The sequence below is a fragment of the Accipiter gentilis genome, chromosome 20, assembly GCF_929443795.1.
Source record: "Accipiter gentilis chromosome 20, bAccGen1.1, whole genome shotgun sequence".
NCBI lineage: Eukaryota > Metazoa > Chordata > Aves > Accipitriformes > Accipitridae > Astur > Astur gentilis.
The window spans coordinates 21,655,656-21,681,776 of record NC_064899.1 but is presented as its reverse complement, the minus strand read 5'-3'; the positions used below and the strand labels follow the sequence as shown (position 1 = coordinate 21,681,776).

The 26,121-nt window shown below is 41.4% G+C and overlaps 1 protein-coding gene across 4 annotated transcripts in view; it reads left to right on the top strand.

Moving 5' to 3' along the window:
• The window catches only part of MBOAT1 (membrane bound O-acyltransferase domain containing 1), a 58,625-nt gene extending 33,093 nt beyond the window's left edge, over positions 1 to 25,532 (top strand). Inside the window, exons 5-14 of one of the 4 annotated variants that reach the window (XR_007508924.1) lie at positions 5,227 to 5,282; positions 7,445 to 7,499; positions 10,288 to 10,471; positions 12,109 to 12,301; positions 15,511 to 15,614; positions 19,035 to 19,099; positions 20,429 to 20,496; positions 21,757 to 21,908; positions 22,176 to 22,388; positions 23,664 to 23,781. Coding sequence is in view for 1 of the 4 variants with exons in the window: in XM_049823836.1 (XP_049679793.1) it covers positions 5,227 to 5,282; positions 7,445 to 7,499; positions 10,288 to 10,471; positions 12,109 to 12,301; positions 15,511 to 15,614; positions 19,035 to 19,099; positions 20,429 to 20,561; positions 21,757 to 21,908; positions 23,664 to 23,796 (1,075 nt within the window). In the remaining 3 variants the exon portion in view is untranslated. Of the gene's footprint in view, positions 1 to 5,226; positions 5,283 to 7,444; positions 7,500 to 10,287; positions 10,472 to 12,108; positions 12,302 to 15,510; positions 15,615 to 19,034; positions 19,100 to 20,428; positions 20,562 to 21,756; positions 21,909 to 22,175; positions 22,389 to 23,663 lie in introns of all 4 variants that reach the window. The other 3 variants (XR_007508922.1, XR_007508923.1, XM_049823836.1) reach the window with 3 other exon arrangements.
• The last annotated feature ends 589 nt before the right edge of the window (positions 25,533 to 26,121 follow it).

Below are 26,121 nucleotides of genomic sequence, written 5' to 3'. Positions count from 1 at the left end.
CTGGGCATTTGTCTGCTTGAAATTGCACTGAGATTGCTTACCGTTGCTTACAACAGAAGTCCTGCAAGAGCTGCGGTGTGGAAATGAGCCAAAATTCAAGCAGGCAGTTGCTACTAGAGAGGTCCATGCATCTAGTACATCCCCAGACGCTTCTCCAGAAGTCAATACTGTCTTAAGTGAAATGCTTCTACCATGAAAGCATAAGAAACGCTTTTGGGGAGCTTTCACCAAAAAACCACATGAAGCAAATTGGAAGTTGCTTTGGAGGCATAAGTGTGTATTTTTTCCTCTGTGTGCTTCAGCACTTCTTCATTTTGCTGTCGAAAGCAGAAGCGAGAGCCCGCTGCCGGTGGTGGCCCTGGCTTGGCGATGCCCTTGGCAGCACGGTTAAGATTGTAGCAGAGTGTGACTGTGTGAACTTCTCATCGTGGCTTCAGGGCTAAAGAGATAAACCTGAAATAAATGTTTGCCGTTTTGGAGTCTTGTCTGCAATGAGCCTTTTGACTCCACCTCCTCTCTTAGTGAAATCAGGTCAGTGGAAACTATTTCTAGTGAGCGTGTGCCAGACTCCTCCACGGGATTACCTAAGGTCAGGCAGACTCTGCTTGGAAAATGTCTTTTCTCTTGTAAGCACCGATGCTTGGTCAGTGCAGAAGTCAGTCTGTGATATGGGGAGGATCCCCACAGCAGGCTATAACTGATGTGGACATCTTTAGTTCCACTGGCTTGTGCTTCTGGGCAAATTTTTTATGTCGGGGTGAGCCATGTTTAAAAATGACATTAACTGGTAAGTTTTCATTTGGAAAGTTTAATTAGAAGGGTAAATCCATCTATTGAGCATTCTCTGTAAAGTGTGGCATCTTTGTCTTGTGTTATTTTTCAAGGCATCTAACATAAGGTAGAGATGGTTTGGGGTTTTTTATTATTTGTTAAAATTTCCTATTTTATACTGACTTCCTGGGACAATTTCTTGGAGATTTTTTTTTTTTTTTTTTTTTTTTTTTTTTTTTTTTTTTAAATTAAAAGTTGGCCACTATGGTTTGTGTGTAGGAGGTACAATGCAGCTACAACCTGAGATTAAACTCTTGGCCAATATATAAAACATTGCAGGGGGGGAAGTCACACCACAGTTAAATCAAATTCTGTGTTTCTGTGCTAGTTTTTAACTGCAGTGCTTGGTAGGACAGGTGAAGAGGAGAGGATGTGGAATCACCATTCTGCATGTGGCTGCAAAGTGACTGGAAGCTGTTCAAATATGATTGTGTTCAATTCATTTAGTCTTCTTAAATGTGTTTTATTTCAAATGCTTCCTCCCTAGGGGTAGGTCTTCATGCTTCATCTGTAAATGCAAGTATAGTAGGTAGATTTTCTTTTAAAATTCAACCTAATAATTTGGCCCACTCCAATAACCTCTGCATGTCTCAAAATTTGGGAGAAAGGTTATTAGAAGTTTTACAGTTTTGTTAACTCCCCTTCTTGTTTGTAACACTACTGACTTTTTCCAGTAGAGTCTAAGGTTTAAAACATTATCATGTTGGAAACAGTTGACTATGTGATATGATGCTATATTTTATCAACTCAATGTTTTTACTGTTTAAAATTAGAGCTTGTCTGAAAGGTTGAATAGAAATGACAATTCATTACCCTGGTATTGCCAAGTTTTAATAATCAAAACTCACATGTGTTTTTAGGAAATGATGATACTATTTTTCCCCCTAAATTAAATGTATTTTTATTATCTAATTTTTAATGTTGTTTCAAGACTTGCATCCTCATGCATTGCTCTGCAAATATGAGGGAAAGAACTATTTTTCATTCTGAAGAAACAAAACCAGTCTTAGACTTGCTCTGTATGTGTGTGATGAGGCAAGATTGGGTGAGTCCCCAGGGAGGAGTGGAGATGGGTGTGGGTGTACAGAAGGTGGGGGACCTCCGCACCCCAAAGGGATGCCAAAAGAAGGGATAGCTCCAGTACTGCTGTAGTTTTGTTGTGTTCTGCCCTTTCCTACAGCGAAGGCTTCGTCCCCCAGTGAGATCAAGTCAGTGGGGGAATGGTAGATGGGTGGAAGATGTTCCCTGTTCACCTGAAACCTTGCTTACCATTTGCGCAAAGCATTTAATGATATCTGATACTGATCTTGTGAAAGATTTGGAGGGTGTCATCCCGTTGCCACTCTACAGCAGGCTTCCACCTTCCCGAGTAGGGTATAGAAGAGATATGTCGATATGCAATACGATGATGGCAGGAGAGAGAACCGAAGGTATCTCAGATGCCCTTTGTGGGTCTCCCTCCCGCCCACGGTGCCAGCAGCATCACTTCTGTGCTCGCTTGTCTCCTCTGGAGCTGGGATTTGAGGGAGGCAGACCGTCCATCTTTTCTGATTAAAGCGCAGGAGAGGCTGACTTGTTCTGCCTGGTTACAACGTGCCGTCAATGAGGCGATGAATTCCTAATATAGATGAAGAGAATCACTCTCTCTTCTGTGTTTATATGTTGTACGACCATAGTCCAGGCTGCACTTCTGCTTCCCTCAGTTAATCAGCACATCAGGATTGTTTGCATTTTGGTTCTCTCTGGCTTACAGTGGGGGGACCCAATTTTCTAAGACAAGTGTCTAAATTTAGGCAATTAAAGGCATACAGTTTTGGCTCTGAGCCTGAGGTTTAAAGTTACCTACTTCAATATTGGCATAAAGTCCTTGCTGTAAGAAACATATGCAACAAATTGAACCAATTTGAAACAAGTGTTAGCTTTCATCCATAAAGCTAAAAGGTCAAGCACTGACAAAAGAAAAATCTGTTGCAGTAGAACTGCTGGTTCCCTGACAGCCTCTGTCTCTCTTAAGGATTAAAAAAAAAAAAAAATCAGCTTTTTCGTATGCTTAAAGGATTGGGATTTGTGTATCTTTGAAAGCAAAGTTAAATTTTGTCTGAATGGGAAAATGTACTTTGAGAAATAGGATGTTGAAGATAATGGTGAAAATAGCTTATAAATAACTTTTCTTGAAAGATGAATTGGAATAAAAAATAGAATGACTATTTCACAATATTGGAGCTGCCTGGAAGGTTGAAAAGTCATTGCTAAATTTGTCCATCCCTCAGCTGCAATCAGGGGTCTGGGTGACCCAAGGGGAGCTGCTGTGCAAACCCTTGTGTTACAATTGTATTCCAGATCTGTGTATATTTAAGCTTTTTCTGGATTTTATGTGCAAGCTTTTTTACTGACGTTTCAAGTAGAGGCTGCTGGAATGATGAAAATTGTTTCTGATTAAGAAATTGGCTGATACTGCATGTTCTCTGTTTTTGGGTAGAAAATGCAAATTTCTCTACCCACGCAGAATTACATGTAGACTCTTGAAAAAGATCAGCCATATTTAGTATTTAAAAAAAAAAAAAAAGACCACTTATGATGAAAGAATCTCTTTTTCCAGTATTCTTGTGTTTACCATGCTCAGCATATGAATTATCTTGAAAATCAGTTTGATTTATCATAGTGGGATAATCAGATTGCAAACAGTTTATCTTAGCCATTGGATTTACATTTGATTGTAACCAGTAGGTCAGTTTAGTTGAGAATGATTCAGAATCTCTTGAAAATCTCTGCAGAACATGAGTATTTGACTGTAATTTTAGGTAGAGGTATCACTGAATATAACTTTTGCTTTTTTTTTTTTTCCTTGAGAAATGGGTGGAAAAAATACAGTGCTCGAACTACAAAAATAGCCTTCAGCTTTATTTCTTTCATTGAATTCCAGAAAATATATTACAATATTTAAAATGGAATAATCATCTACATCTCTTTAAAGAGTTCCATATACTGGTCAAACTCTGTAAACAGCATGTACACAAACTCGGGTTTTAATATCCATGTTGAAGACGTTTGTGTTCAAGCAGAAACCTCTGTACAGTTTATGTTGATAATTCATCACCAAATCGAGAAACAATGCATTGTATTAATCCTCAGCAAAGACAAATCTCTTCTGTGGAACTGGTTTTACATATAATCATTATAATTAATGTTTTTTAAAATAACGATGTATCCTTATCACCTTTTACATCGCCCTGGCTATTGCGGTCACGAAGGTTTCGTAGGCGGTGTGAGATCTGGGCACCCTGTGCTGGTGTCCCCAGTGGCAGAGAGGATGGGGAGAGGCTCTTCGCCTGCCATGGGTCCTTCCAGATTGCAGGTGTTCGGTGCCGGGGTTTGTGTATGGGGCTCCACAGCCCTTCGAAGCTGTGTACGGACCACAATTAATCCTCCAGCCTGTGAGGGACTGGTTAGTTCTCCCCATGGTTTTCCCTCCATCTTTCTTCTTGTGTACCTCTGAATGCTCCTGGCTGTGTCCTTTACTCTCCAGGGGACCAGCTCCTGATGCCACCAAGCTGAGTTTTGCCTTTTTTCCTTAGCTGCAGCAGCGTACATTTGCCTACAGTGCTGAGTAAAGCTGGCTACTGGAAGTATAAGTAGCCCCTACTGAATGTAGTGGCTATTCCTACGCTGCATGTTTGGTTGGCCTCAAAGCTGCTGGGTGGTTGTAGCCTGTACGCACGGCTCAGGTACAGCTAGCTCATGTTTTTTTGGGAGGCTCCAGACCCCACATGCCCAAATGCTCCCAGTTGGATGGTACATCTTGGACAGGCTGTCCAGAAGGCAGTTGCATGGCTGAGAAGCAAGTGGGAAACTGCTGTGCCGATAGCTATTTTGGTATTTGCACACAGTCCTAATTGATAAGGCTATTCATGTGGGGAAATAAGCATGTGTATTTGCAGAGTTGACATTTTTTTAGGGCACTGAGGAGACAGACAATAGGAGAGTAACAGTAAGAAGAGCCAGAGTTATGTTACAACAGCATTGCTGTATTAGAGCGTTGCATCGTATGGGGCTTGAATTTGGTCTTTGCCTGAAAGGAAGCCCAGTGGACTGCAGAAGCTGGTATTTCCTAGTGGTGCAATTTCTTCTGAATTACAATTTGCGCTGCTGCAGGATGGGGAGACATAAAATAAGGCTTTGTGCGCACTTAGCAATTAAAAATTCCAGTGCAAGTTACTGTGGGGTTGTTTTGAACTCAGACAATTGTCTTATGCCTGAGTTCCTCCTTTAGTTTTAATTGGATGTTTTCCACAGTTCCACAGTTATGCCTTTTAAAGGGATAAAGACATTTAGTAAGAAAGTTGGGAATAATTTGTATTACAAGACATGTAACTGTTGTTTCTGTCTTTGTTACAGTCCACTGATGATAATTACACAGAAGATCACAACACTTGCATGCCAGTTACATGATGGTAAGAAAAGGAATCTTTTCCCATGTCCTGAAGACAGCCTTTTTATTCCAGCACATTCTATGGCTGGGTTACGGAGTAGGTAAATGTGGTTCAGCAAGTTGCTCCAAATGAAGAAGAAAAATGCTTTGAGGAAGAAAATTAGAAACTTCAAGTTTTGATCAGTTCTCTAGGATCAAACTGTCTTTGCAGTAATGAAGACAACTGGTTTCCCCTTTGGGTGCGCTACTTCCTTGGGGCCCAATCTGGATTTTAGCTAGTACCAGTATCTGCTGTTTAGCTGCTACAGTGCATCTCCATTAAGGTCTCTGGAGCTGTTCTTGATTCTTAAATATCAAGAGTTGTGTTTTGATACATAGGTTCAGTCATTAATGTTAATGTAACAAAAATATGCTATCACTGATATATTTGGTGGTAATATACTCCATGATTTGAGAGATGGAATTCAATAGCATTTTCCCAGCGCAGGGAGAAGCATAGTTGCAAGCAAAATAACATTGTCTTCAGTCTTGTGCTGTGCTGTGCTGTGACAAAGAGCACTATTATTTCCCAGTAAAATGCCTGTGTCCAGTACAGTGCAAAGGCTAGAAACTTCAGTTGTCATCAGTACCGTTATTGCTCATGTCTACTGATGTTGCAGTGTGAATTTCTGATGGTCCAAGGCCCATTGCGTTATAAGCTGTAGGTGACTAAATAAGCAGCCTGCTATAGAGTTGTTATGATCTGGGATTTAGGTGATGGCCACACCACAGACTGCAGGGTCTGGCATCGTTTGCAAGCCAAGTTTACACAAGTGGGCCTAATGCTTTTAGCTGGCTATAATGGGTGCAGCTTGAAGCTTGGCTAATTAACCTTGTCGTTGACATTCATGTTGCTGAGGCTTCTCTGCTTCTGTTATTTAAGCTAGCCAGCTCAGGTATCTCTGCGTGCCACAGTAGTGTGCAGCCTAGATGCACACCTACTGTTTTGAAGGTAAATAAACAGAAAGGAAAAGGTAACAGCAGAGGCAAGAGCATTTTAAGCAAACCAGGAATCCTGCAGATTAATGATGGTGGAAAAGGCTCATTACATTGTGAACATCCATATATGGGGCAGTTGATCAAATGGAGGCAGCTTGCAGTTCAAGCATCAGTGACAAATTTCTATTTGTAAAAATTTAACGCAGCTGCCCATAAATGGAAACAGACAAACAAAATACCTAGCTTTTTAAGTAACTAAGTGCTTAATTGTCTCCAGTCTTTTTAGGAAATGGGTCTTGTGTGTGTGTGTGTGTTGGTAATTATGGCCAGTCCGTTTAGAACAGTAGTGTTAATTGATGCCAAGCCCCTGATTTTGTGAAGGCGTATATATGCATGCTCAGCATCCAGTGCTGTGACTCATCCCACGGTGAGCTGTTCTGCTGAAGCCAGTGGGATTCCTCACAGGATGCACAGCTACAGCTTCGGAGTGAAGGTTTTGAGCTATTTGCTATGAGCAACATCTGTTTACACACTGGCCACCATACAAGATTTCTCCATAGTTTTCCTGGGACGGCGAGTCTGTGCTCTACCTCTGGCCCCAAAGGTCTTGTGCACCCAACAGGAGGTCGCCCTTCCAGTCTGGTCCTTGTACAATTCCAGACTATTACCGATGTGTGTGTTTAGGCTTGCTCCAGCAGCAGGCAGCCAGGCTGCTTGTTCACACCAGTGGAGCTTCTGTTCCCCAGGAGCCCGTTTCTTTTCCACTGCCCACTCCTCCTGCTGTGAAATGCTCCATTTCTCACCGAGGAGCCAGCGGGAGGCTTGTGCTTAAATGAGCCAGCAGCTTCTGGGAACTGAGGTTTTTCCAGCCCAGGACTGTTAGTAGAGGCTGGTGGGGGTTGCTGCCCGTTGGTGGCATTGCGAGTTGCGTTGGGTGTGTGGGAATACGACGGCTGCTCTTCCTCACAGTGTAGCAAGGGTGAGAAAGGGGGAAGGAGGTAAGGAACTGGGTAAAGAGGTGGTGTAGAACATGAATATACTTGACTTAAAAGTTAGGAATTGAGCTGTATTACAGCCACCTGTGACAAAGAAATCTTGAAGCTCATGGCTTTAGAAAGCTATCTGTGGGATGCAAACATCAGGCTTTGAGGATAGCTTTCACTGTTTGGATTTTGGGAAGATCTAATGTGACTTTTTTCTCTCTAGGAATAGGACGACAAGCTGAGGAACTCACTGCTGAGCAAAATCGGCTTGCTGTAAAGTAAGAATTTAATTCCCCTAGTGATTTGTGTTTAATTTCATCCGAAGAAGTTTAGGGTTTGGGTTTGGGTTTTTTGTTTGATTGGGTTTTTTTCCCCTTGGCAATGTCAGGACCAACTTAGTGGCCCGGCCACGAAAATGTTCCCTGCTTCTTCCCAGTCTGTGATAAGCCAAAAGGCCTACCTACTTTTTCTATTGGCTTGAGCAGTTTTGGTTTTGTAATGCTGCTGTCAGTGCCCTCCTTACACAAACATAGCTTCTTTGCTGTGTCTTCCTTATTTCTTCAATCCAGGACTTTGGCCTTTATCACCCTGTGCTGGTCAGTAAAGCGCCGAAGTACTTGGCAACATTTCATTGACTTAGATACATACTCCACGTGCAACAAAACTAGTTTTTGCTGAATCACAACTCTTTTACATTCAGGCTAAGACTGTACTATATGGACTTTTTGGCTGTTATCTTCATCCTATGTGTGATATGTTGTTTTTCCAAGTAGAATACTCCTCCTCTGTCAGCAAACCACTGCATAGTAAAAATCCATTTTGGTTTGGCTCTGACACTTCAAGTACTGCTTTTCTTTACCATAATTTTTGGAGGCTGAAATTTTATTTTTCCTATCTCCCTTCATAATATTAATACTCCTAGCCCTTCATGTTATGTGACTAGTCTTCTCATTCTTTAGAGGGAGATAGCATGTTGATCATATGTTTGAGTGCCTTTTATTTTCTCTATTTTATCTTTCAATACAAGTGCAGGATGCAGGTGAATTTTTTTATTTTTTTTTAAGAATTAGTGTTACAGACTTAGTCTTAGAACCATAGCTACATTTCACCATGAAGTGTTTGTTTAAGGCCAGGGAAATGATTTCCTTAATTTCCAAGGCAGAAGATTCAACCATCAGAAAATCTGCCTATGAACTTCTAAAAGTAAGAAGGGAGGGATTTCTTGAAAGGCAAAAATCCTGTAGGGAGACTCATGTAACATTTGCTGTGACCCATAGCTTTGTGTCTATTTTTAAAGCTCACAGCATAATGTTTAACTGCAGTGGGCCCTTGTGACCATATGATTAATTCTAGTCAAATTCTCACCAAACAGGCTTTTTTTTTTTTTGCCTTTTTTTTTTTCCTTCTTGTACAGTAGATGAGCTCATAATAGAAAAGTACATGCCAATAGCTCAAGTGTCGGTGGCAGACAAGTCATAACTGAAGAGTTTTAAATCCCCTTTGGTAATACAGCCTTTTGTCTTCCCTCCTGTTCTTGGTCTGTTTTTGTTTCTCACTCATCCTCTGCACATTCCTTCGTGCATTGCTCATGTCTCCCCACCCACCCATGTGCAGAATCTAAGTTGAAACTAATGACTTTATTTTTAACCTTACTGTAGAGCTCAGAAGCCCAAATCATGGACTCGATTTTGCAGAACAGAAAGATGAGCCTTACCCCAAATTTTTTGCTGCATGTTTCTGTGAAATGGTTTCACCAGAGAACATATCATTCGGGCACTAACATCTACAATAACCAGCAGGGTGGATGCAGAAAATCCTGGCTAAGCTAACTGTTTATTCAAACTAATTCCACTTCAGAATAAAAGTAGGCAGTAGCAAATGTTTAACCGTTGCTTAGTTTTTCTGCTAGAAATTTATGTTTTGGTCTGAAAGAATTTTAAGTGGGTTTTGGTTTATCCATGTCCATCTGTGTCTTGGATAGGAAAGTCTTGAAACACTGTGCCCTAGTTTCTGTTCTTATCTGGGTACTCCTTATTTACTTGGACAGTGACTGTTAGCACATTTGTGGAAAGCACTGTGTATCCCAGTGCAGAATTTAGGTATTGGTGTTTTCTGCCACATAAGAAAAGCAAGCCCAACAATTTACAAATTGCACTAGCAGCGAGAGGCCTATGCACCTTTCTTTTCCATCCTACTGATCTGTGGCAGGGACAGTGGATCTTCTTCATTTTACATCTAATGCAAAACCCCACAAGGAACTTGTGGGGGATATGCACTTGCAAAATGGAAATAACAAACACGATGGACTTTCTTTGACTTTCATCTTCAGTTGTCTTTTGATTTATGTGTGTTTTCCCCATTAGTTCCTTTTCCTGTTTGTGATGCAATACAGGCAATTACTTCCTTTATTTGCACAGTAGGACAGAGTCCCTCTTCATTCTCTTCCTCTATGTCTCACACCACTCTTCTCATTTTTCAAAAAGCTGAACTGAAGGGTGGGTGAGAGCTTCTCTCAAGCCTGAGAGTCCTGGTCTTAAATGCTCCCTGCCCTGTGGTTTGCATAACAAGGCAAGGTACTGTATCGCACAGCCTGGTGAGACCAGTGTTACTTAGTTTGTGGTTTGCCAGCCGTTACTGGTCCCTGACATACTGGACAGATGTCCAAAAACTATTACCAGTTTGTCACTCCTGTTAGTGCTGGCCTGTTCAAAATGCGCAAGTCAATCTGGAGTGGGCATGTAAATTTATGACTCTTTCTAACTAAAATGTTTCTAGTAATAAGATTACAACTTTTCAAATCAGTAGCATTCATTCACCTGTAGCTTAAGCACTTCCACATTACCCTTGTTCTGTCTGCCATCTGCCAGACATCACCAGGATATAAGAGAAGCTGTGCTTCATCGTCTCCAAAACAGATCTAGTGAGCTTTCAGATGGGGGGACAGTGGCAGGAGAGAGCTGGGGACTGAAGCAGATGCTACAACAAAAAGCATTCGTGAAAGCCTTTGCTGAATTTTACCTTGTTTTTGTTTTCTTCTCTTTTGTCATGTGTGGATGATTTTCACAGGACAAGACCTTCTTTACTGGAGTATTTAAGCTATCTCCTCAATTTTATGAGCATCATAGCTGGGCCTTGCAGCAACTACAAGGATTATATAGCCTTCATTGAAGGGAGGCATGTGCACATGAAACTATTAGAAGTGAACTGGAAGCAGAAGGGTTATGACAGACTTCCTGATCCTTCTCCAACTGTAAGTTTTAAAATGACAAAGATTTATTGCAAAGGCCAGGAGAGTACAGCTTTGTAGATGATTCTCATAATTAATAACTAAGAAGTAAAAACATTTTTGGATTATCTTCCCAGTAAACTTTACAGTGGTTTTTTTCTGTGAAGTGGCTGCTGTTTTTATCACAGGGTCAGGGGTGAAGGGGCTAGTGTCTTCCTCTTCAATTCCCCAAATGCAATGCATTTGGCTTGCAAAATGGGTCATTGGTTAATGGATGTCCTTTGTGCAGTGATGAGAACGGTCTGCAGGTTCTGACAATGACAAGTTGCAGTTCAGCTCCAAGCAGAAGAGGAAATGTCAGGAAAAAAAGTCAAATCTCACCCGTAGTGCAGATGATGGTACAAGTACATGAATCACAGGTAATCAGAAACTGTAGCTTGCCCGGGTGCTTTGCAAGAGAATCTCACACTTTAAGATGACGTGGAGGTCATTCTTCACATACAATTAACAGTTTGTTTTTTTTTTTTAATATTACCTAAGACCTTCTTATAAAATGAACTTCTTGTAAGGCAGAATAACATAGCATGAGAACCAGATTCCTCTCTTTTACCTTAAGGTGACACTGAATGTGTAGCTTTGAATGTGTGCAGAATTTCTCCTCTGAAATTTTATGCTTATATATACCTGATTCCTGCTGCACATGGCTGTGTTTCTACTGACTTCAGTGGTGTTACTTCTGACTTACATTAGTCTGACTGAGGTCAGAATAAGGCCCGTATTGTGTTAGATGCAAGTCAGCAGAGAATACTAAAACTTGCATTGTAACCATTTAAAGATAATTGCACATTATTTTATTCCTGAATATGAGGAAGATATAAAAAGAGTACTTGGGATCAAAAAATGCATTGTCGTTTCAATAGTATATTGCACTTTTATTAGTCTTTTGAGAACATGAGTCAATTTTTACATGGTACCCAGGTGCCAGATTTACCTTTTTAATTATGACTGTATCAAGGAAAGTCTACTCATGATGTGTGTTTGAAATTGAGCTTCTACCTACTGACATGACTGTCAATAATATTAGTATATAGAAAGCTAGGGAGTGGTAGTAAAAAACAGTGTGGTGTAGCAGATACCCTATATCATTGGAAGGTATGCATGCTGTATAAGACCTATGCTTTTTGGACATGTGGTCTTTAGCAAGACCTCTGGATGATAGCTGGGCAATAAGACCTAAAATTGTCCTGAATACTGGTGGTTTTGGCTTCTAGGAGGAATCTAGTCTTTAGTTCCAGGAGATGATAGTCCACACAGGAAAGATTTCTCCTTTACATTGTAGGGTTTGTTTTTAGTTTGTTTCCTTTCTCATTTGAGGACCTTCACTAACTGATGTAGGAGTCTCTTGTGAAGTTCATCACCAATTTTGACTTCTAATTATCCTTTGTACCTATCTATAGGTAGTTCAGTAAAACAAATCAGACCAAAGCTTTGACTGTGGCCTTTTCTTTGTTACCGCTTCTAAATTAATTATCAACTTTGTCACTGCTAACTTTATTGGTTCTTGAGGCACATTGTTTTTCTATGTCATGAGTACTGCCTTTTTTTTTTCCCCTTAAGCAAATGTTTCTAATGAATGTTTCATTGTTATTTGTGCTTTTTAGGGAGCAGTGATGTACAAGCTGTGTATCACACTAGTATCTCTCATTTTATTCTTGACACTTACCAAGAACTTTCCTATGGCATATATTATTGATAATGAATTTCTTGATAAAACACCCTTCTTGTCAAGACTTGGTTACCTGTATGTTGTAACACAGGCAGCAAAACCAAAGTATTACTTTGCATGGACGTTAGGTAAGTCTGACTACATCATTTATTTTTGTAGGTAATGAATAAGTTTATAAATGGGGGAAGAGGACTGAAACATTGGGAGGTGAAAGTAATCCCTAGACCTCTAGTTCCTGTGGGAGATGTACACATGTTCCTGTAGGCAGTGGACTCCGCTGAAGTGGGGAGATATCAAAAAGTTTTGAAAAACGTGCATAAAATTTCTTCTAGCTTGTCTGACATCCCCTGCCTCTGGAATCAAATCTGCTTTTCAGCCTCTTGCCAGTAAAGTCAATGTAACAATTTCTTCTTACTTAAAACTTTGTACCAAAATAATTTTTACAGGAATTCTAAGGGAAAAAAAAATTTTGCCTCCTCTAAACCTTGATTTTTATGCTTTATTCAGAATTTGCAGTTGGGAGGTTAAAATTGGTCACACCGGCTCAGGCTTTACAAGAGCGTTACAGTGCAAACAGACCTCTCTCTTCCTTTAGGGACCTCTCTCTTCCTTTAGGGACCTCTCTCTTCCTTTAGGGACCTCTTTAGCACATGCATCTCTATTTGAAAGCTGTAGTGCTTGTTGCAGGGCTGAAGTTAGGCTTTGCCTCTAAGGCGCTTTGTGATCCTGTACGCATGTTAGCTTTGAGCGGTCGGGAGAAAGGATTGGAGAACTGTGGGGAAGGTGGGGAACGAAGGACATGTGGGAAGGACCCAAGAATCTCTGCAAGGAAAAGAAGGAAGAGGGGTCATTATAGAAAGAAGCAAATTTCTTATATTGGGAGCCAGCTAGACTGGTGGCCAAAGTAATCTTTTTGTATTTTACCTTCTTCCTTTTAGAAGTCATCTTTCCCATCTTTATGTGAGGAGTCAGTCCTTCTAGGCCAGGCCAAAAATTGAGAGACTGAATGGTTTTTGCTGGTATTACAAGACTTTGTGTGTAGGGCAGATCCTGAAAATCCAGCCAGCAATATATATACCTGAAACTGAGAAGAGTGTCATTGAGATAGGATGGAAAGAGCAAGGGAAACTCATTGCGAGGCTGTGATTAAATTGCTGGGAATAAAACTGACAGATCGAGGGAAGACAGCCAAGACTGGCACATATGGGATGGGAAAGCCTTTGGGTAAAGAATTGCTTGCTCAGGAACTTATTTTTGTGAGATCCAATGTTAAATTGTTGCCTCCATTTTTTCCGGCATTAAAAGTCCATTATCAAAGAGATAAACTGAACTTGTATTTGTGACATGACTAAGCCATAGAGGCTGTAGAAATATCTTACAAATGAGGGGGTTCTGGAAAAGCATGCATAGCATACTGGAGGGTGAGGCCTCTATTATTCACATTGCAAATCCAGGCAGCAGAACAGCAGACACTTTATGCTTTCGCAGTTAACTCCCGGTGGCATGGCCCAGGGCATTACGAAAGTGCCTGCTGAAACGGCCGATAAGCTCTTCCTGTCCTCCGAAAAGGACAGTCACGCTATTGTGCGAGAGCCGCGCTGCCGAATTCCTCCAGATCCATGGAAAGATGGAAAATTCAGCTTCTCGCTGCATTAGTAATAGTCATGGGAACATGGCTGCAAACCTAACCCAGAGCTGTCGATGAAACCAATTTGGGACTGAGAGCTTGCATCCAAGGAGCTGTGAAAGCGATATGCCAGAGCTGTTCAAGTCAGCAGGGAAAACTCTGCCAGGCACTGTGGAGTGTTGGGGTGTTATGAGCAGTTCAAGGGTGGGCAATTGCGATTCTTCTGCGCTTCACACCTCGCTCTGCAGACAGCAGCTTGGGAAGCGAGAGGCGGATGGGTCTCCTGTATTATTACATCCCTGAATTTCTGGTTTCTTGCTTTTGGCAAAGAATCGCTAAGTGGTCCCTGCCACCCTTGGAGCAGCAAGGAGGAGCAAACCCAGGAGTCCCCCTGCTCTGGGGTGACAGTTACATGCAGCTCCAGTCTCTGCAGTTGGGCAGGGTCCTTACTGATCTCATAGCAAGACACTGGCAGGCCATAAAGGAAATATAATTTCAGAGAGGGTTATTGGGGTTTTTTTGGTTTGGTGGTTTGTTGCTGGTTTTTTTTAACAGGGAGAGAATTAAGAACTCAGAGACCTTTCTTTCTATCAGTAAAATCTAGCTTGTTTAGTAAAGTGGAAAATAAAATTGAATACTTCAGGTTAGAGAAGGTTGCTCATTTATTTATTCATTTATTGTTACTCTTGTTGCTTTTAATTAGGTTCTCTCCCTAATTTTGTTCTTTGGGACTCCTCCGTGAGCTTGTGCTTGTATTCATAGCACTTACAAAGCAAAATCAGTTTTTGTTCTTGGGAAAGAAATGCTGACCTTTTTAAAGCGTAACTTAACCAGGCTTGTATTTTGTAAATATCTACAAGGAAAAGCCTTACCTGTATTTTCGCTTTCCTTTTTCTTCCAATAATCCTTGATGTTGGCTGCAGCTAGTGAACCAGAGGTAATGAGTCCCTCCTGTTTTCTTAATACAGTGAGAGAAGATTTCTGGCAGGGGTGCATTAAAAGCAGGATCTTGAGAACCAGTGATGAGATGGCTCCCAGGCAAGGCTGAGAGGGGAAGTAGCTGACCAGCGCCCTGGGAAAGAGCAAGAGTGCAGCATGTGAAATGCCTACCATTACCCAAGCTTTTTATTTGCACTTAAAGTAGTTAAGTCCGTAATGGAAATTACTCAATATTCGATTTGTAAAGATGGTGAGGTACTTAGGGAGGCACTGAGTGACAGGATTAGCGAACGGCTTTGTCTGCGGAAGTATGAAAGTAAGTCTCAATTAAACAGCCATGCTGGAACTCTTAATAGGAAAGGTAAACATATCTTTGAGACGCTACAGTTTTTCTGAATTCTGGAAAACGCTGTGACATCCAGGTACCCTCTTGAGGAAAACGCTAATTCATTTTACGTCAACCCCTGTATATCTATCTGAGATAGATAATAGAGGCAAAATAATGGGAAAAGTGATTTCTATCGACTGTTGGTTTATTTTTATTTTATTTTATTTCTTCTGCCTGAGGAGTAGCTAGTTTTTCCTCTTGAGGAAATGACCCTTGTGTTGCCCTATAGCAATGCCCCTTTACCAAGGGGAAGCTTTTCTTTGAAAGAGAGGATGCTAATTGCTGCAAAGCTGACTTGAATGTGTATTTGGTGCTATACTGACTTGTAAGAAAACACGGCTCCTCCAGAGTCTGATTTGACCTGTTTTGCTTTGACATTGCAGCAGATGCAGTCAACAATGCAGCTGGCTATGGATTCAGTGGAGTTGATGAGAGAGGCACTTTCCGCTGGGACCTATTGTCCAATTTAAATATCTGGAATATTGAGGTGAGTTAAAGGAGTGGCTGCATTGACATAATTATAAAGAAATGGGCATGATAACAGGGTGAAGCTTTGCTGGAAGGAAAGTAAGTCCATGCCAGCAGGCTGCCCCTCTTTAACATAGAGAGGTTTTGTATTTTATCTGTTGGGCAGATAAAAAGCATCTGTCACGTAGCCTTTGTCATGCTCTGTATTCAGGTTGCATTTCTAAATAGTTTATAGAAGGCTAATAAATGATTAATCAGATGTTTAATAAATGAGCAGTCAATTTCTGTAGATTGTGGCTGAGTTCAGCAGGTCAATAAATTGCTCGCAGCTATGATTCTCCACCATCTGTGGTGTATTCTGTTTAATTACTGCTAACAGTCTTCCACTTTTGTAACCCAGTTGAGATGGGTGGTGGTAGTGGAAGAGGCCACCACGAGCGGGCATTGCACAGGCACTTGCGAGGGCTGGGTCCCTGCACATGCCTGGAGTGCCTCTGGTAAATGGAGAAAAGCAGGGGTTGGAGAGATAACAAGTACAAACCGAGCAACCTGAATGGGAACTGGCAGGGCTTACTGGGTAGAGCTTACGTGGCTGCTGATCTAGAGCTCCATCCAGCAAACCACACTGTTTCTCAAAACGTTTGTCACATGTGTTTCTTGTGACTGCAGTATACTTTCAACATCCGTTAGTCCCTTGTAAGCTATCTGTGTTTGTTTCTCTAATGCAAAAGATGGCCGATGTAATTTGTTTGCCCCGAAGAATATTTTGTGAATGCCAGTGGGATGTGAAAATGTTTACGTGACTGAGGCTGCTTTCTAAGGGCTTCTTTTCTTTAGAAATAGGAGGAGCTTTCCCCTGTAATTCTGTAGTTATGATTTTAAAAGGAAAAGCAGATGAAAACAAGTTGACTGCTTTATTACTGAATGATCTGTGACTAAATGAATGTGCTGTAATAGCTTTTCTCAAAAATGAAAGAGCCCCTGTAATTCTTCATTGAAAGATGCCAAAGCTGCCAGTATCATTATACATTCTTTCTTTCTCAACATCCTTCTCTGTCTTTTTTTTAACCTTAATTAATCCTCAGTATATATCTCTTCTTGAGCGGTACAGAATACACAGTCCAGAAATGCTTTATACTCTTTGATGGCGGCAGCACGCCAGATACCTTTCTGAGATCTTGAACCAATGTCTGATTCAGTTTTGGGGCAGGAGATGACTCCTGCCTTGATGAGCTGAGGCAGTTCCTGCTTGAAGGAGGCAAGTAAAGTGCAGGCAATGCTCTTTAGTCAAACTAAATTAAAGAAACGGGAGCCTTTGCTCCTCTCTACCCACTGAACTGTAAGGCCCCTCAAACCCTTTTTTCCTTTACTGCTCACATGGGCAATAGAGATCAAGGTGGAGAAATTGTTTCCAGGAGTGTAAAACAGTGCTCTCCATTGGTTTGGTCATGTGTGCGCTGAGAAAAAGAGAGGCTACAGAGACCATTACTTCGGGTAAGCCTTGAACTGTCACTTTATGCACCAACAACAATTCCAGGAGTTGAAGTTTAAGTGTGATCATACAGTGTGTTTTAAGCAGGTATAGCCACCTGCATATGTAAAATTGCTTAAGAGTTGGGAACTTGAGTGCTAAATGTGGCTAAGAAATGACCTGATCTGTAGTAAAGATAAGCACGTGGCAGGAGCTGTGAGGGCATTAAAATGTGATGGGGGCTAAACACATGTGGGGGACTTAAAAGCTTTGGCAGCATGTGTATTTTGACAGCCAATGACTACTCTCTCTCTTGGTAGCATAACAGGGGAACTTAAAGGAAGCCAAAAGAGTGACAGTATTAGTTGGAAGAGAAATTATATTTTTCTTGGCTTCTTTTGGCGCAGTAATGCAATTAAAATGTGGCAGTACTGCATTGGGAATTGCTAATCATTTTAACTCTTTAAACACAGAGGATGAAGTTCTAGCCTTCAGGATTCTGTGTGGAAGTGCAAAAATATCTGCATATTCCCCTTGGAAACCTTTGCCTTTAATCCATCCCGTGTGCCCTTGCCTTCAGCTGATACAGGAAAATAACGTGGTGTCACTGAACCACGTCCTAGCTTGGCAAGGAGGTGCTCGGAGGTTTTTGTCAACAAGCGAGGAACAAGGGGAGCGGGGATGGGGAACCAAGATGGGTGAAGTTGACCAGGATTAGGGGAACTGATGCTGAATGGAGTCCAGCAGCCCCCTAAAGCTGGGGGGACTGGTGCTGTCAGGAGGTACAGGTAGTTCTCCCAGGACCCTGGAGTCCACTCTGGTTTCTCAAGCTGGGCAGTGGACTGAGAATCGGCTTCTAAGTTCAGTCCTGAAATTTTTTGTCTGTGTTTTTCAGTCTTCCCCCTTCCTTCTCCAAATAATAATAATGCGTTTCTTTTGGTTTTTATAACACTTTGTTTTAATAGCACTCTAGGGAAGTCCAGACTGCATAACGGGTGGCAAGATATCTGTTCCAAAAATGAAGCTGTTTATGAACTGAAGGGAAGGCTAAGCATTTAAAACGAGACAGATTTTCAGATTTCCTGTGTCCTGGTTTCGGCTGGCATAGAGTTAATTTTCTTCCTAGTAGCTGGTATAATGTTGTGTTTTGGATTCAGTATTAGAAGAATGTTGATAACACACTGATCTTTTCAGTTGTTGCTGAGTAGTGTTTAGACTAAGGCAAGGATTTTTCAGCTTCTCATGCCCAGCCAGCAAGAAGGCTGGAGGGGCACAAGAAGTTGGGAGAGGACACAGCCAGGGCAGCTGACCCAAACTGGCCAAAGGGGTATTCCATACCATGTGACGTCATGCCCAGTATATAAACTGGGGTGAGTTCGCTGGGAGGGGTGGATCGCTGCTCAGGGACTGGCTAAGCATCAGTCAGCATGTGGTGAGCAATTGCATTGTGCATCATTTGTCTTTCTTGGGTTTTATTTCACTCTCTTTTTGATATCTTCCTTTTCATTGTTATTATTATTAATATTATTATTATTAATAATAATATTTTATTTTTTATTCCAATTATTAAACTGTTTTTATCTCAACCCATGAGTTTTACTTGTTTTTGATTCTCCTCCGCATCCCACAGAGGGGGCAGAGGGAGGAGCGAGTGAGCGGCTGCATGGGGCTTAGTTGCTGGCTGGGGTTAAACCACGACATCCCACAATTTGAAAAATAACTAAACGTTGTATTTAATTTTACAAAACAAAGTGAGATTTTTTAGCAAGTGCCAAGTGTTAGCGGTGAGCAATCAGCCTAGTTAATGTCCCTCCCAAAACATATTAGTGTAATGATGGACTGTGGCACAGGTTTCACAACAGTTAGCTACTAGAATTAATGTATTCCATGTATCTCCTCTCGAATTTAAAATGCAAGTATTATTTTACAGCTTTCAGTGCTAACATTTCATATGAACTTCTTTCTTAGACTGCAACAAGTTTTAAAATGTACATTGAAAACTGGAACATTCAGACAGCTGCCTGGCTAAAACGGTAAGTGTAATGAAACAGTAACGTGCTTGTGAAACTCAAATCTCATAAATGTATAGTCTCTTGACCTTTCTTTGTTTACTGTGTCTGTAACAGTTGGTGGAATACAAGGGTATTTGGTGCTGTAAAGTTTTATTGCTGCAAATGTAAAATGCCCACATTTTATATATAAGCAGGAAAGCCCCAAACGAACTGTTCAGATCTTCCATAATAAAAAGTAATAGCATTTTTATGGCATCTTTTAGGCTGCCGTTTGCCTCCGTTATTCTTGCTGTACTGTTTCACTTTGCCATGTTGTGTTTCCCATGCGTATTATTACCAGAGGTGAGCCTCTCTGTGTCACTGGGATCCAGTTCAGCTAGAACTGGAGAGGAGTCAGTCTTCAGAGCCCCAGTGTAGTCTGGTTTGGAGCTACCACAAGATGTTTGCCAGGGAGTCACTAGGATATGGAGAAGAGACTTCTTTATAGCACTGAGAGGATCTGACTTTAACCCATGACTGTTAAGGCTTATATAAATAACAGCATTAAGTCCAAGTTTTGTAGATTGAACTCTCTCATTACTCATTACACTTTTTGGTTTGATTACAGTTCAGCGTACAGTCAATGTGGTGTCTGAAATGCAGGCATGGATTTATTGTAGTTATCGTAACTATTTTTGTTGTTAAATATATACATCCCAAAAGTCAATGTCTACTATTTTTCATGATTCAAATGATGTTCCTGGTAAGTGCATTATTGTGACTCGTTTCTTTGGAGCACAGCATTTCAGTTAAACTTCAGATAGCCAAAAAGGTTGGCGTGTTTTTGAACTGGTATCATTTGCTTGTGTCTTTGGAGTAAGATTTTGGGCTGCTAAAGTTAGCAGGAATCCCCTGCTTTGTAATAGCTTTGTGGCACTCCCTGTTCCCAGCATTTGTCAGTGCCTAAAAACACCTTCTTTCACCAGTGAAAGGTGGGGTCACGTCTCTTTGTCTTTTGACTCGCTCTTGATCTGCCATCAGAGTTTTGAAGGGTAGTGTGTGATTCCAGATAGAGGTATAAAGGTGAATGAAGTCTTGCCTGCCCTCTATCCCATTATTCAATCAAATGCTATGAGGACCGGGAATATTTGTGTGGGCACTCTTTGGATACTCAGTGCATGAAAGCATGCTTCGTCTTTCCATCTAAACCTCCATCTAAACGAATGGAGAGCGCCTTGTGCCCTGGTGTGTACCAGAGACAAGATAAGACCGTTAAGAAAACAGAATAAGACCTTACAAACAGAGAAGGATTTGAAGTGCAGCGTCCATTGTTCAGTTGTATTCAGCCTCTTCTTGTTTTTGTTTTTGCAGCGTCTGCTATGACAGAGCTCCCTGGTACCCTACGGCTTTAACTTTTATCCTGTCGGCCCTGTGGCACGGTATCTATCCTGGATATTATTTTACGTTTCTCACTGGAATCCTTATCACACTCGCAGCCAGAGCAGTATGTACCTTTCATTGTTCTCTTCTAAGGCCCATGCTAGATACTATCCAGCTGTCAACTGCAGGGACCGCCCTGACATGGTCAAGCAGCTTGTCCCCACTGTGAGCCCTCTTTTATGCCTTTGCGGGCTTGAAGTTCACTGAAACTTTGTTCTGTATTGATGCTCATCACAGAGTACCCCCAGCAGTCTTAAGCAGCACCAGTTCTGCACGGACTGCAATGCTGTCCCTGGCTGGCAGAGGAAACGTTGCTGGTGGGTGTACAGTTGGTAGTGCCACAGGCTATGTCCATGCAGTCAAATTAGCTTGAGATTCAAGGTCACGTTGGGGTCCAGACTTCAGCTAGGTCGTGTTGCCTGTGTGCTGGTGTCTAATCGGCCCGGGGCCCAGTCTTTCACAAGGAGCTGTTATGGGTTGAGCATTAGCCCAAACTTGAACTCTTCCATGTGGATGCAATTGATGCAGTAAACTGGTCTCTGTGTTTATGGGCCTCGTTTCAGGTAGGGGCACCGAAGGCAAAACAGGTTTCCCCTCTCACTGTTGTTAAATTTATCACTGCTGATCTTTCAGGCCGAACCAGCCAGTTGTGCAGGGCTGGGAAGCAGCACCGTTGTCTTTCAGAGCTTGACTATGGATAAATAACCAGGCCAATTTGAAAGGTGAATTAAACTAGTGATCAGTATTAGCCACTAAGGCTAGAGCAGGTCACTGAACATGTGGTCTTAACATGTGCTTTGCCTCTCATTTATGAGGGTTTCATAGATGTGAAGCTAAATCAAAATCTCTGGGGAGCAGCACACACTTGCAGGTATAAACACGTATCTGTTCATTTAAAGTAGCTTTGTTTCACTGTTGATAACCAATAATAAATCAAAACCAGCAGGGAGGAAGATCAAATCATAACACCTCCCAAAGATATCATGCCAGATATCCAGCATGAGAGTCTGCTTCCATGATTATGATGGAGGAAATTAGGGGACACTTCTGTTTGCCACTGGTTGACTGTGGGATCTTGGGTATGCCAGTCAATACAATTCTGTCTTCCTACTCTCAGTGCTTTCTAACTGGTGTATAAACTTTTCTGTAATAGTAATGCTGATGATAAGTGGAAAGTCATACATTACAATGTGTCCACGTGACTTTGCCTAAGAAAAGAATTTATATTAATTTTCTGTTTACTTTTCCCTGACCTGCAGATAAGAAACAGTTGCAGACATTACTTCCTCTCATCAGTGCCTCTCAAGATAGCCTATGATGTTATTACCTGGGTTGTCACTCAACTAGCCGTGTGCTATACTGTTGCACCGTTTGTTATGCTGGCCGTTGAGCCCACGATCAAGTTCTACAAGTAAGTTCTCTCCTCTTGACTATTTTTCTCCAGACCAGCATGGGTTTTTGTTAAATGACTCAGACCACACTGAAAGGCAGTTGGCATTTCATCCGATTTGAAAGGAGTTCAAACAGGATGCTTAATAATGTGTAAGGGGTAATTTTTGCACTCCTGTAACTTAATGAGATAATAATAATGCCAAGGCAGAGCGCTTCACTTGTACTTCTCAGTCTTTCTGCATCCTTATGTGACTTTTCATATACTCAGTTTCCTCTTTCAAAACAGTTGAGTCTCAACCATTAACAGTGGCCAAGGCTGGAGAGGTCAAGAATAACGTAAATTGGCAGTAGGAAGGACTCGATGAGAAAAGGCCAGGTTTCCAGCTGTGGATGCGTCGAACAGGAGATGTGATTGGTCAGCAGGAGATAAGGAGGGTGCCTGGCAGAGCATTACTTCTAGAAAAGAGCATGCTTTTCTTTTTGAATACTTCCATAGGAAGTGAGTACTTCTCTAGGTTCCTTAAAAATAAGAAAATGCTGGTGTTGCAGAATATACTGAATGTACTCTAATAAAAATAAATTGAAATAAAGAAATAGAGAAAATAATTTGAAAAAAGAGACTGGACTACATTGCTTTACTTTTTCATTCTACAGTGAACTGTCAAAATAGAGTAACAGGTTTTGGTTAAGACGACAGTTCCTTTCTCTAATGTAAAAGACATAAAACTGGTAGTCAAGATAGCTGCTGTCAGTAAGTCTGTTTGAAGGGTGTTGAATTTTGACATTTTCTATTCCTGTTTCATAAAACATTTCATTTCAAAGCAGAAAATTTACCAAATAAAAATTACTCCAAATCTTTCTTAGTTCCATTCCTTAATATTTTTTGCCCTAGTGACTTTGGATATAGTTAACATAAACTTGGAGACTGTTAAGCAAGGAAATTGTAGGCCTTTGGACCAGGGCATGAATTTTTGGAACACTGCACACCTAGCAGTGGTCTTAAGCACCTTACAAGGATATTAAGAACTATGGTAAGAAGCATAAATGAGACCACAGGGAGGTGTATCTCTGTGGTTAAGAGCTGGACCATACTGCTCCCAAACATCATCCTCCCCAAGCTGCCAGAGCCTCATGTAATTGGTTTAAGTATTTTTTTTATTTCTGTTCAATCTTGTGTATACTGAATTATTTGAAATAAAAATATTTTATATTTAATAAAATATCAAATGAAGATATCTGAGTAGTTGCCTTCAAAAACACAATCCTTCTGTAAACATCATTACTTGACCATCCCCAGTTAAAAGTTCAGTGTTTGGATTTATTTCAGATCTCAGCCCTTTAAATGATTTTTTTTTTTTCTTTCTGTCACTTTTTTAATTTTTTTAAACTTGTACAAGTTTTATGTCCCAAGCATGAAGGATGTTTCTTCAGAATGTAGCCTTGTATACGTACTCTAACGTTAAAAGAGAGGTGGGCTGAATAAGTCTGGGGTTGAGTTACGTGGGTTTATCTGAGCTGTCCGACTTTGGATTCTGGAGTTTGCTGATTGATTCCTTCCCTCATTAACATCCACGGCAACATTTCCATCGATGCCAGTGGTACCGCATGCATAGGCTGTGTGAAATTCAAGGGTGTATTTTTGTGCTTTCTAGGTTGGGTTCATGCTTTCTGCATTCGTCCCTTAGCACTAAATTCTGCATGGACTTATTGAGGTTGCACAATTCATGTTATTACCAAGAAAAATATAATATTCTCTTTCTGCTTTTGTTCCCAGGTCTATGTATTTTCACATGCATATTCTAAGCATCCTGGTGTTGCTTGTGTTACCGATCAGACCTCAAGCCCACTCCATAAGAAAGCCTCAGAATCAGGCCATGATGAACTCTGTTAAAAGCAAAGACAAATGATGCCTCCAAAGAAAATTGCCAATATTGGGAAAACATACTGTCATATTGGAAACGAACAAAGAAGAAGAAGAATGGGTGGGATGAGGGTTGAAGTACAATACAGGTGGCATTTCTATTGGTTGTCTTAAAATCTTACTGGACAGGGCAGAAAAGAGCCTGAATGACCGTATTTCAAATTATTCCAGTTATCAGAGATTTTTACAGGCAACGTTTACAGGCTCATGGGGCATTTTGATTTTTTTTTAATAAATATTTTTATGAAGTGTTTTTATATATTTAAACTTTTTCACACAGAGAGGCATTTTTTTCTCTTTTACAGAAATATACAACTATTAATCAATAAATAATCTTGTGATTAGAGGGACAGGAAGCAGCTAGTATAGAGTTAGACCAGCTGCCTGATAGCCCGGTGCTGTGGGCAGCTGGCAGGGGAAGCTTTTCATCTCTTGGCTACGGAGAGAGATGGCGCAAGTAGAAAACTGCGGACGTGGGGTTGCTCAAGGTGCTGGCGCTGACTTCTGCCCCGGCAGGGAGAAGAGGGAGCGGGACTTTCCCCAGCAATGCCCAAAACAGGGACTGCAGCCTGAGCTTGGCAGCAAGGGTATTTCACATCCTTTAATGTGACACCTGCTGGTAATGAGGGCGAGAAAATGTCCCTTGGGAATAGGTGTCTGGGAGCACTGGCAACTGGCTAATCCAATATCTAAAGCCAAGTAAAAGCAAAACAAAAGAGGGGGTGTGGGGGGGAACCCAACCTAGAGTAAAAGAAGGGACGTACACCCTGTGATCTGTACAGTTGTGCTTCTCTAATGACGCAGCTGGCGCTCATTGCTGCATCAGCCTTACTTTGCAGTTTTAGTGTGATGCAGCACTTCCATTTTGGTGTCAAAATAACTGAGGAGCCATGCAGGTTTAGTCTTTTAAAGCTCGCAGTTATGGGTTAAATCTGAAAAGGGTTTGTGATGGATCAGACTGTTTTACTCAAAAACATCCCATCTTATGGAAGGGTTACTTTCCAGCAGGGTAACACTAATATGAAACCCGAACAGGAATTAGCATAGTCATAATAAGTCATTCCCTACAAAATACTGTGATGTGATATGATCATCACAAGAGTAAAGGCAGAGTCCTGGTATGATCTTGACGTGTGACTTTGCCTGTCGGTGCAAGTTTCCCTGCTTGTAGTCCTTGGCTTACAGGGATGTTTTGAGGCTTAATTTCTAAGAGCTTGTAGTGCATTGAGATAACCTGCTGCAAAATGCTGTGTCAGGTTTTCTTTATCTCATTGCTTTTTTTAAGTCCACTTACCCCAATAAAACAGGCTGGTATGACAACACATCGAAACCAACTAAAACATTTTTAAAATTACTGTTTTCCAGGAATGTTTTTATCAGCATTTTGTAGAAGCAATTCCCTCGTTAAAGTATTGGTATTGCTTTATGATCATTTAATTGATGTGTGGTTGAGCAAAGAATCTGCTGTTTACTGCATTCTGATTTTTGTGTCAGATTAAAATTTTGCAGAATCCTAATGTTTTGGGAAGAAACAAATTGGTGAAACCAAAACAAGTTCCAAAAAAAGTTTGATTTTTTCTTTTTTCCTTTGGTGGGAAGTTTTTGTCCTGTGACCACCTCGTGATTTAGAGCATAGTTCATGGAAGAGTTTATTTGGTAATTTATTTTGAAGGTGAGATGGGATTAAAAGGTAGATATGAATAAACAAATTGCTTTGTGTCACCGCCTGGCATTATTAATCACAAATGTCTAATTTGAAAAAGGGTGGGTGGGCATGAGATCCCTCACACTTGTGACGGGGAATGTTCAGGTCTGCTGGATTTTACAGAGCAGCTGGGCTTTACATCCTGCTCCTGCTGAAATGAAGACAAGACGACCCCCCGTTCGTTTTCATGGCAGCTCTGTCCTTCACTTGGCCAGTCCTTACTTGTCCTTGTGCATGTGTTCTCCTTGTGGCACCGGCCTCCGTTGCATCTTGGGCATCTAGTGTTTCCCTTGAGGTCTGGATGTGCCAGCCCTGTTTCTTGCGGGAGGGAACCAGGGCACATCCCCAGGGAGGATGGGGGCTTGGGTGCTGCTGGCCGTGGCATCGCGTGGGCTTGAAGCCAGCCTGCGTTTACCTCCCAGCAACTGGAATTAATTGCTATGATGAGCGTTGGCAGACCCAGCGGAACGCACACCAACGCCGGGCTTCGGCAAGCCTGCAGAAGGCAAGTGTTTCCAGCAGGTTGGCTTTAGCATCTGCTTTGGAAAATAAATGTGCTCGAAGAGGGTTGTGGGTTTGTATCTGCTGCTCTGTGCTCTGAGGTCT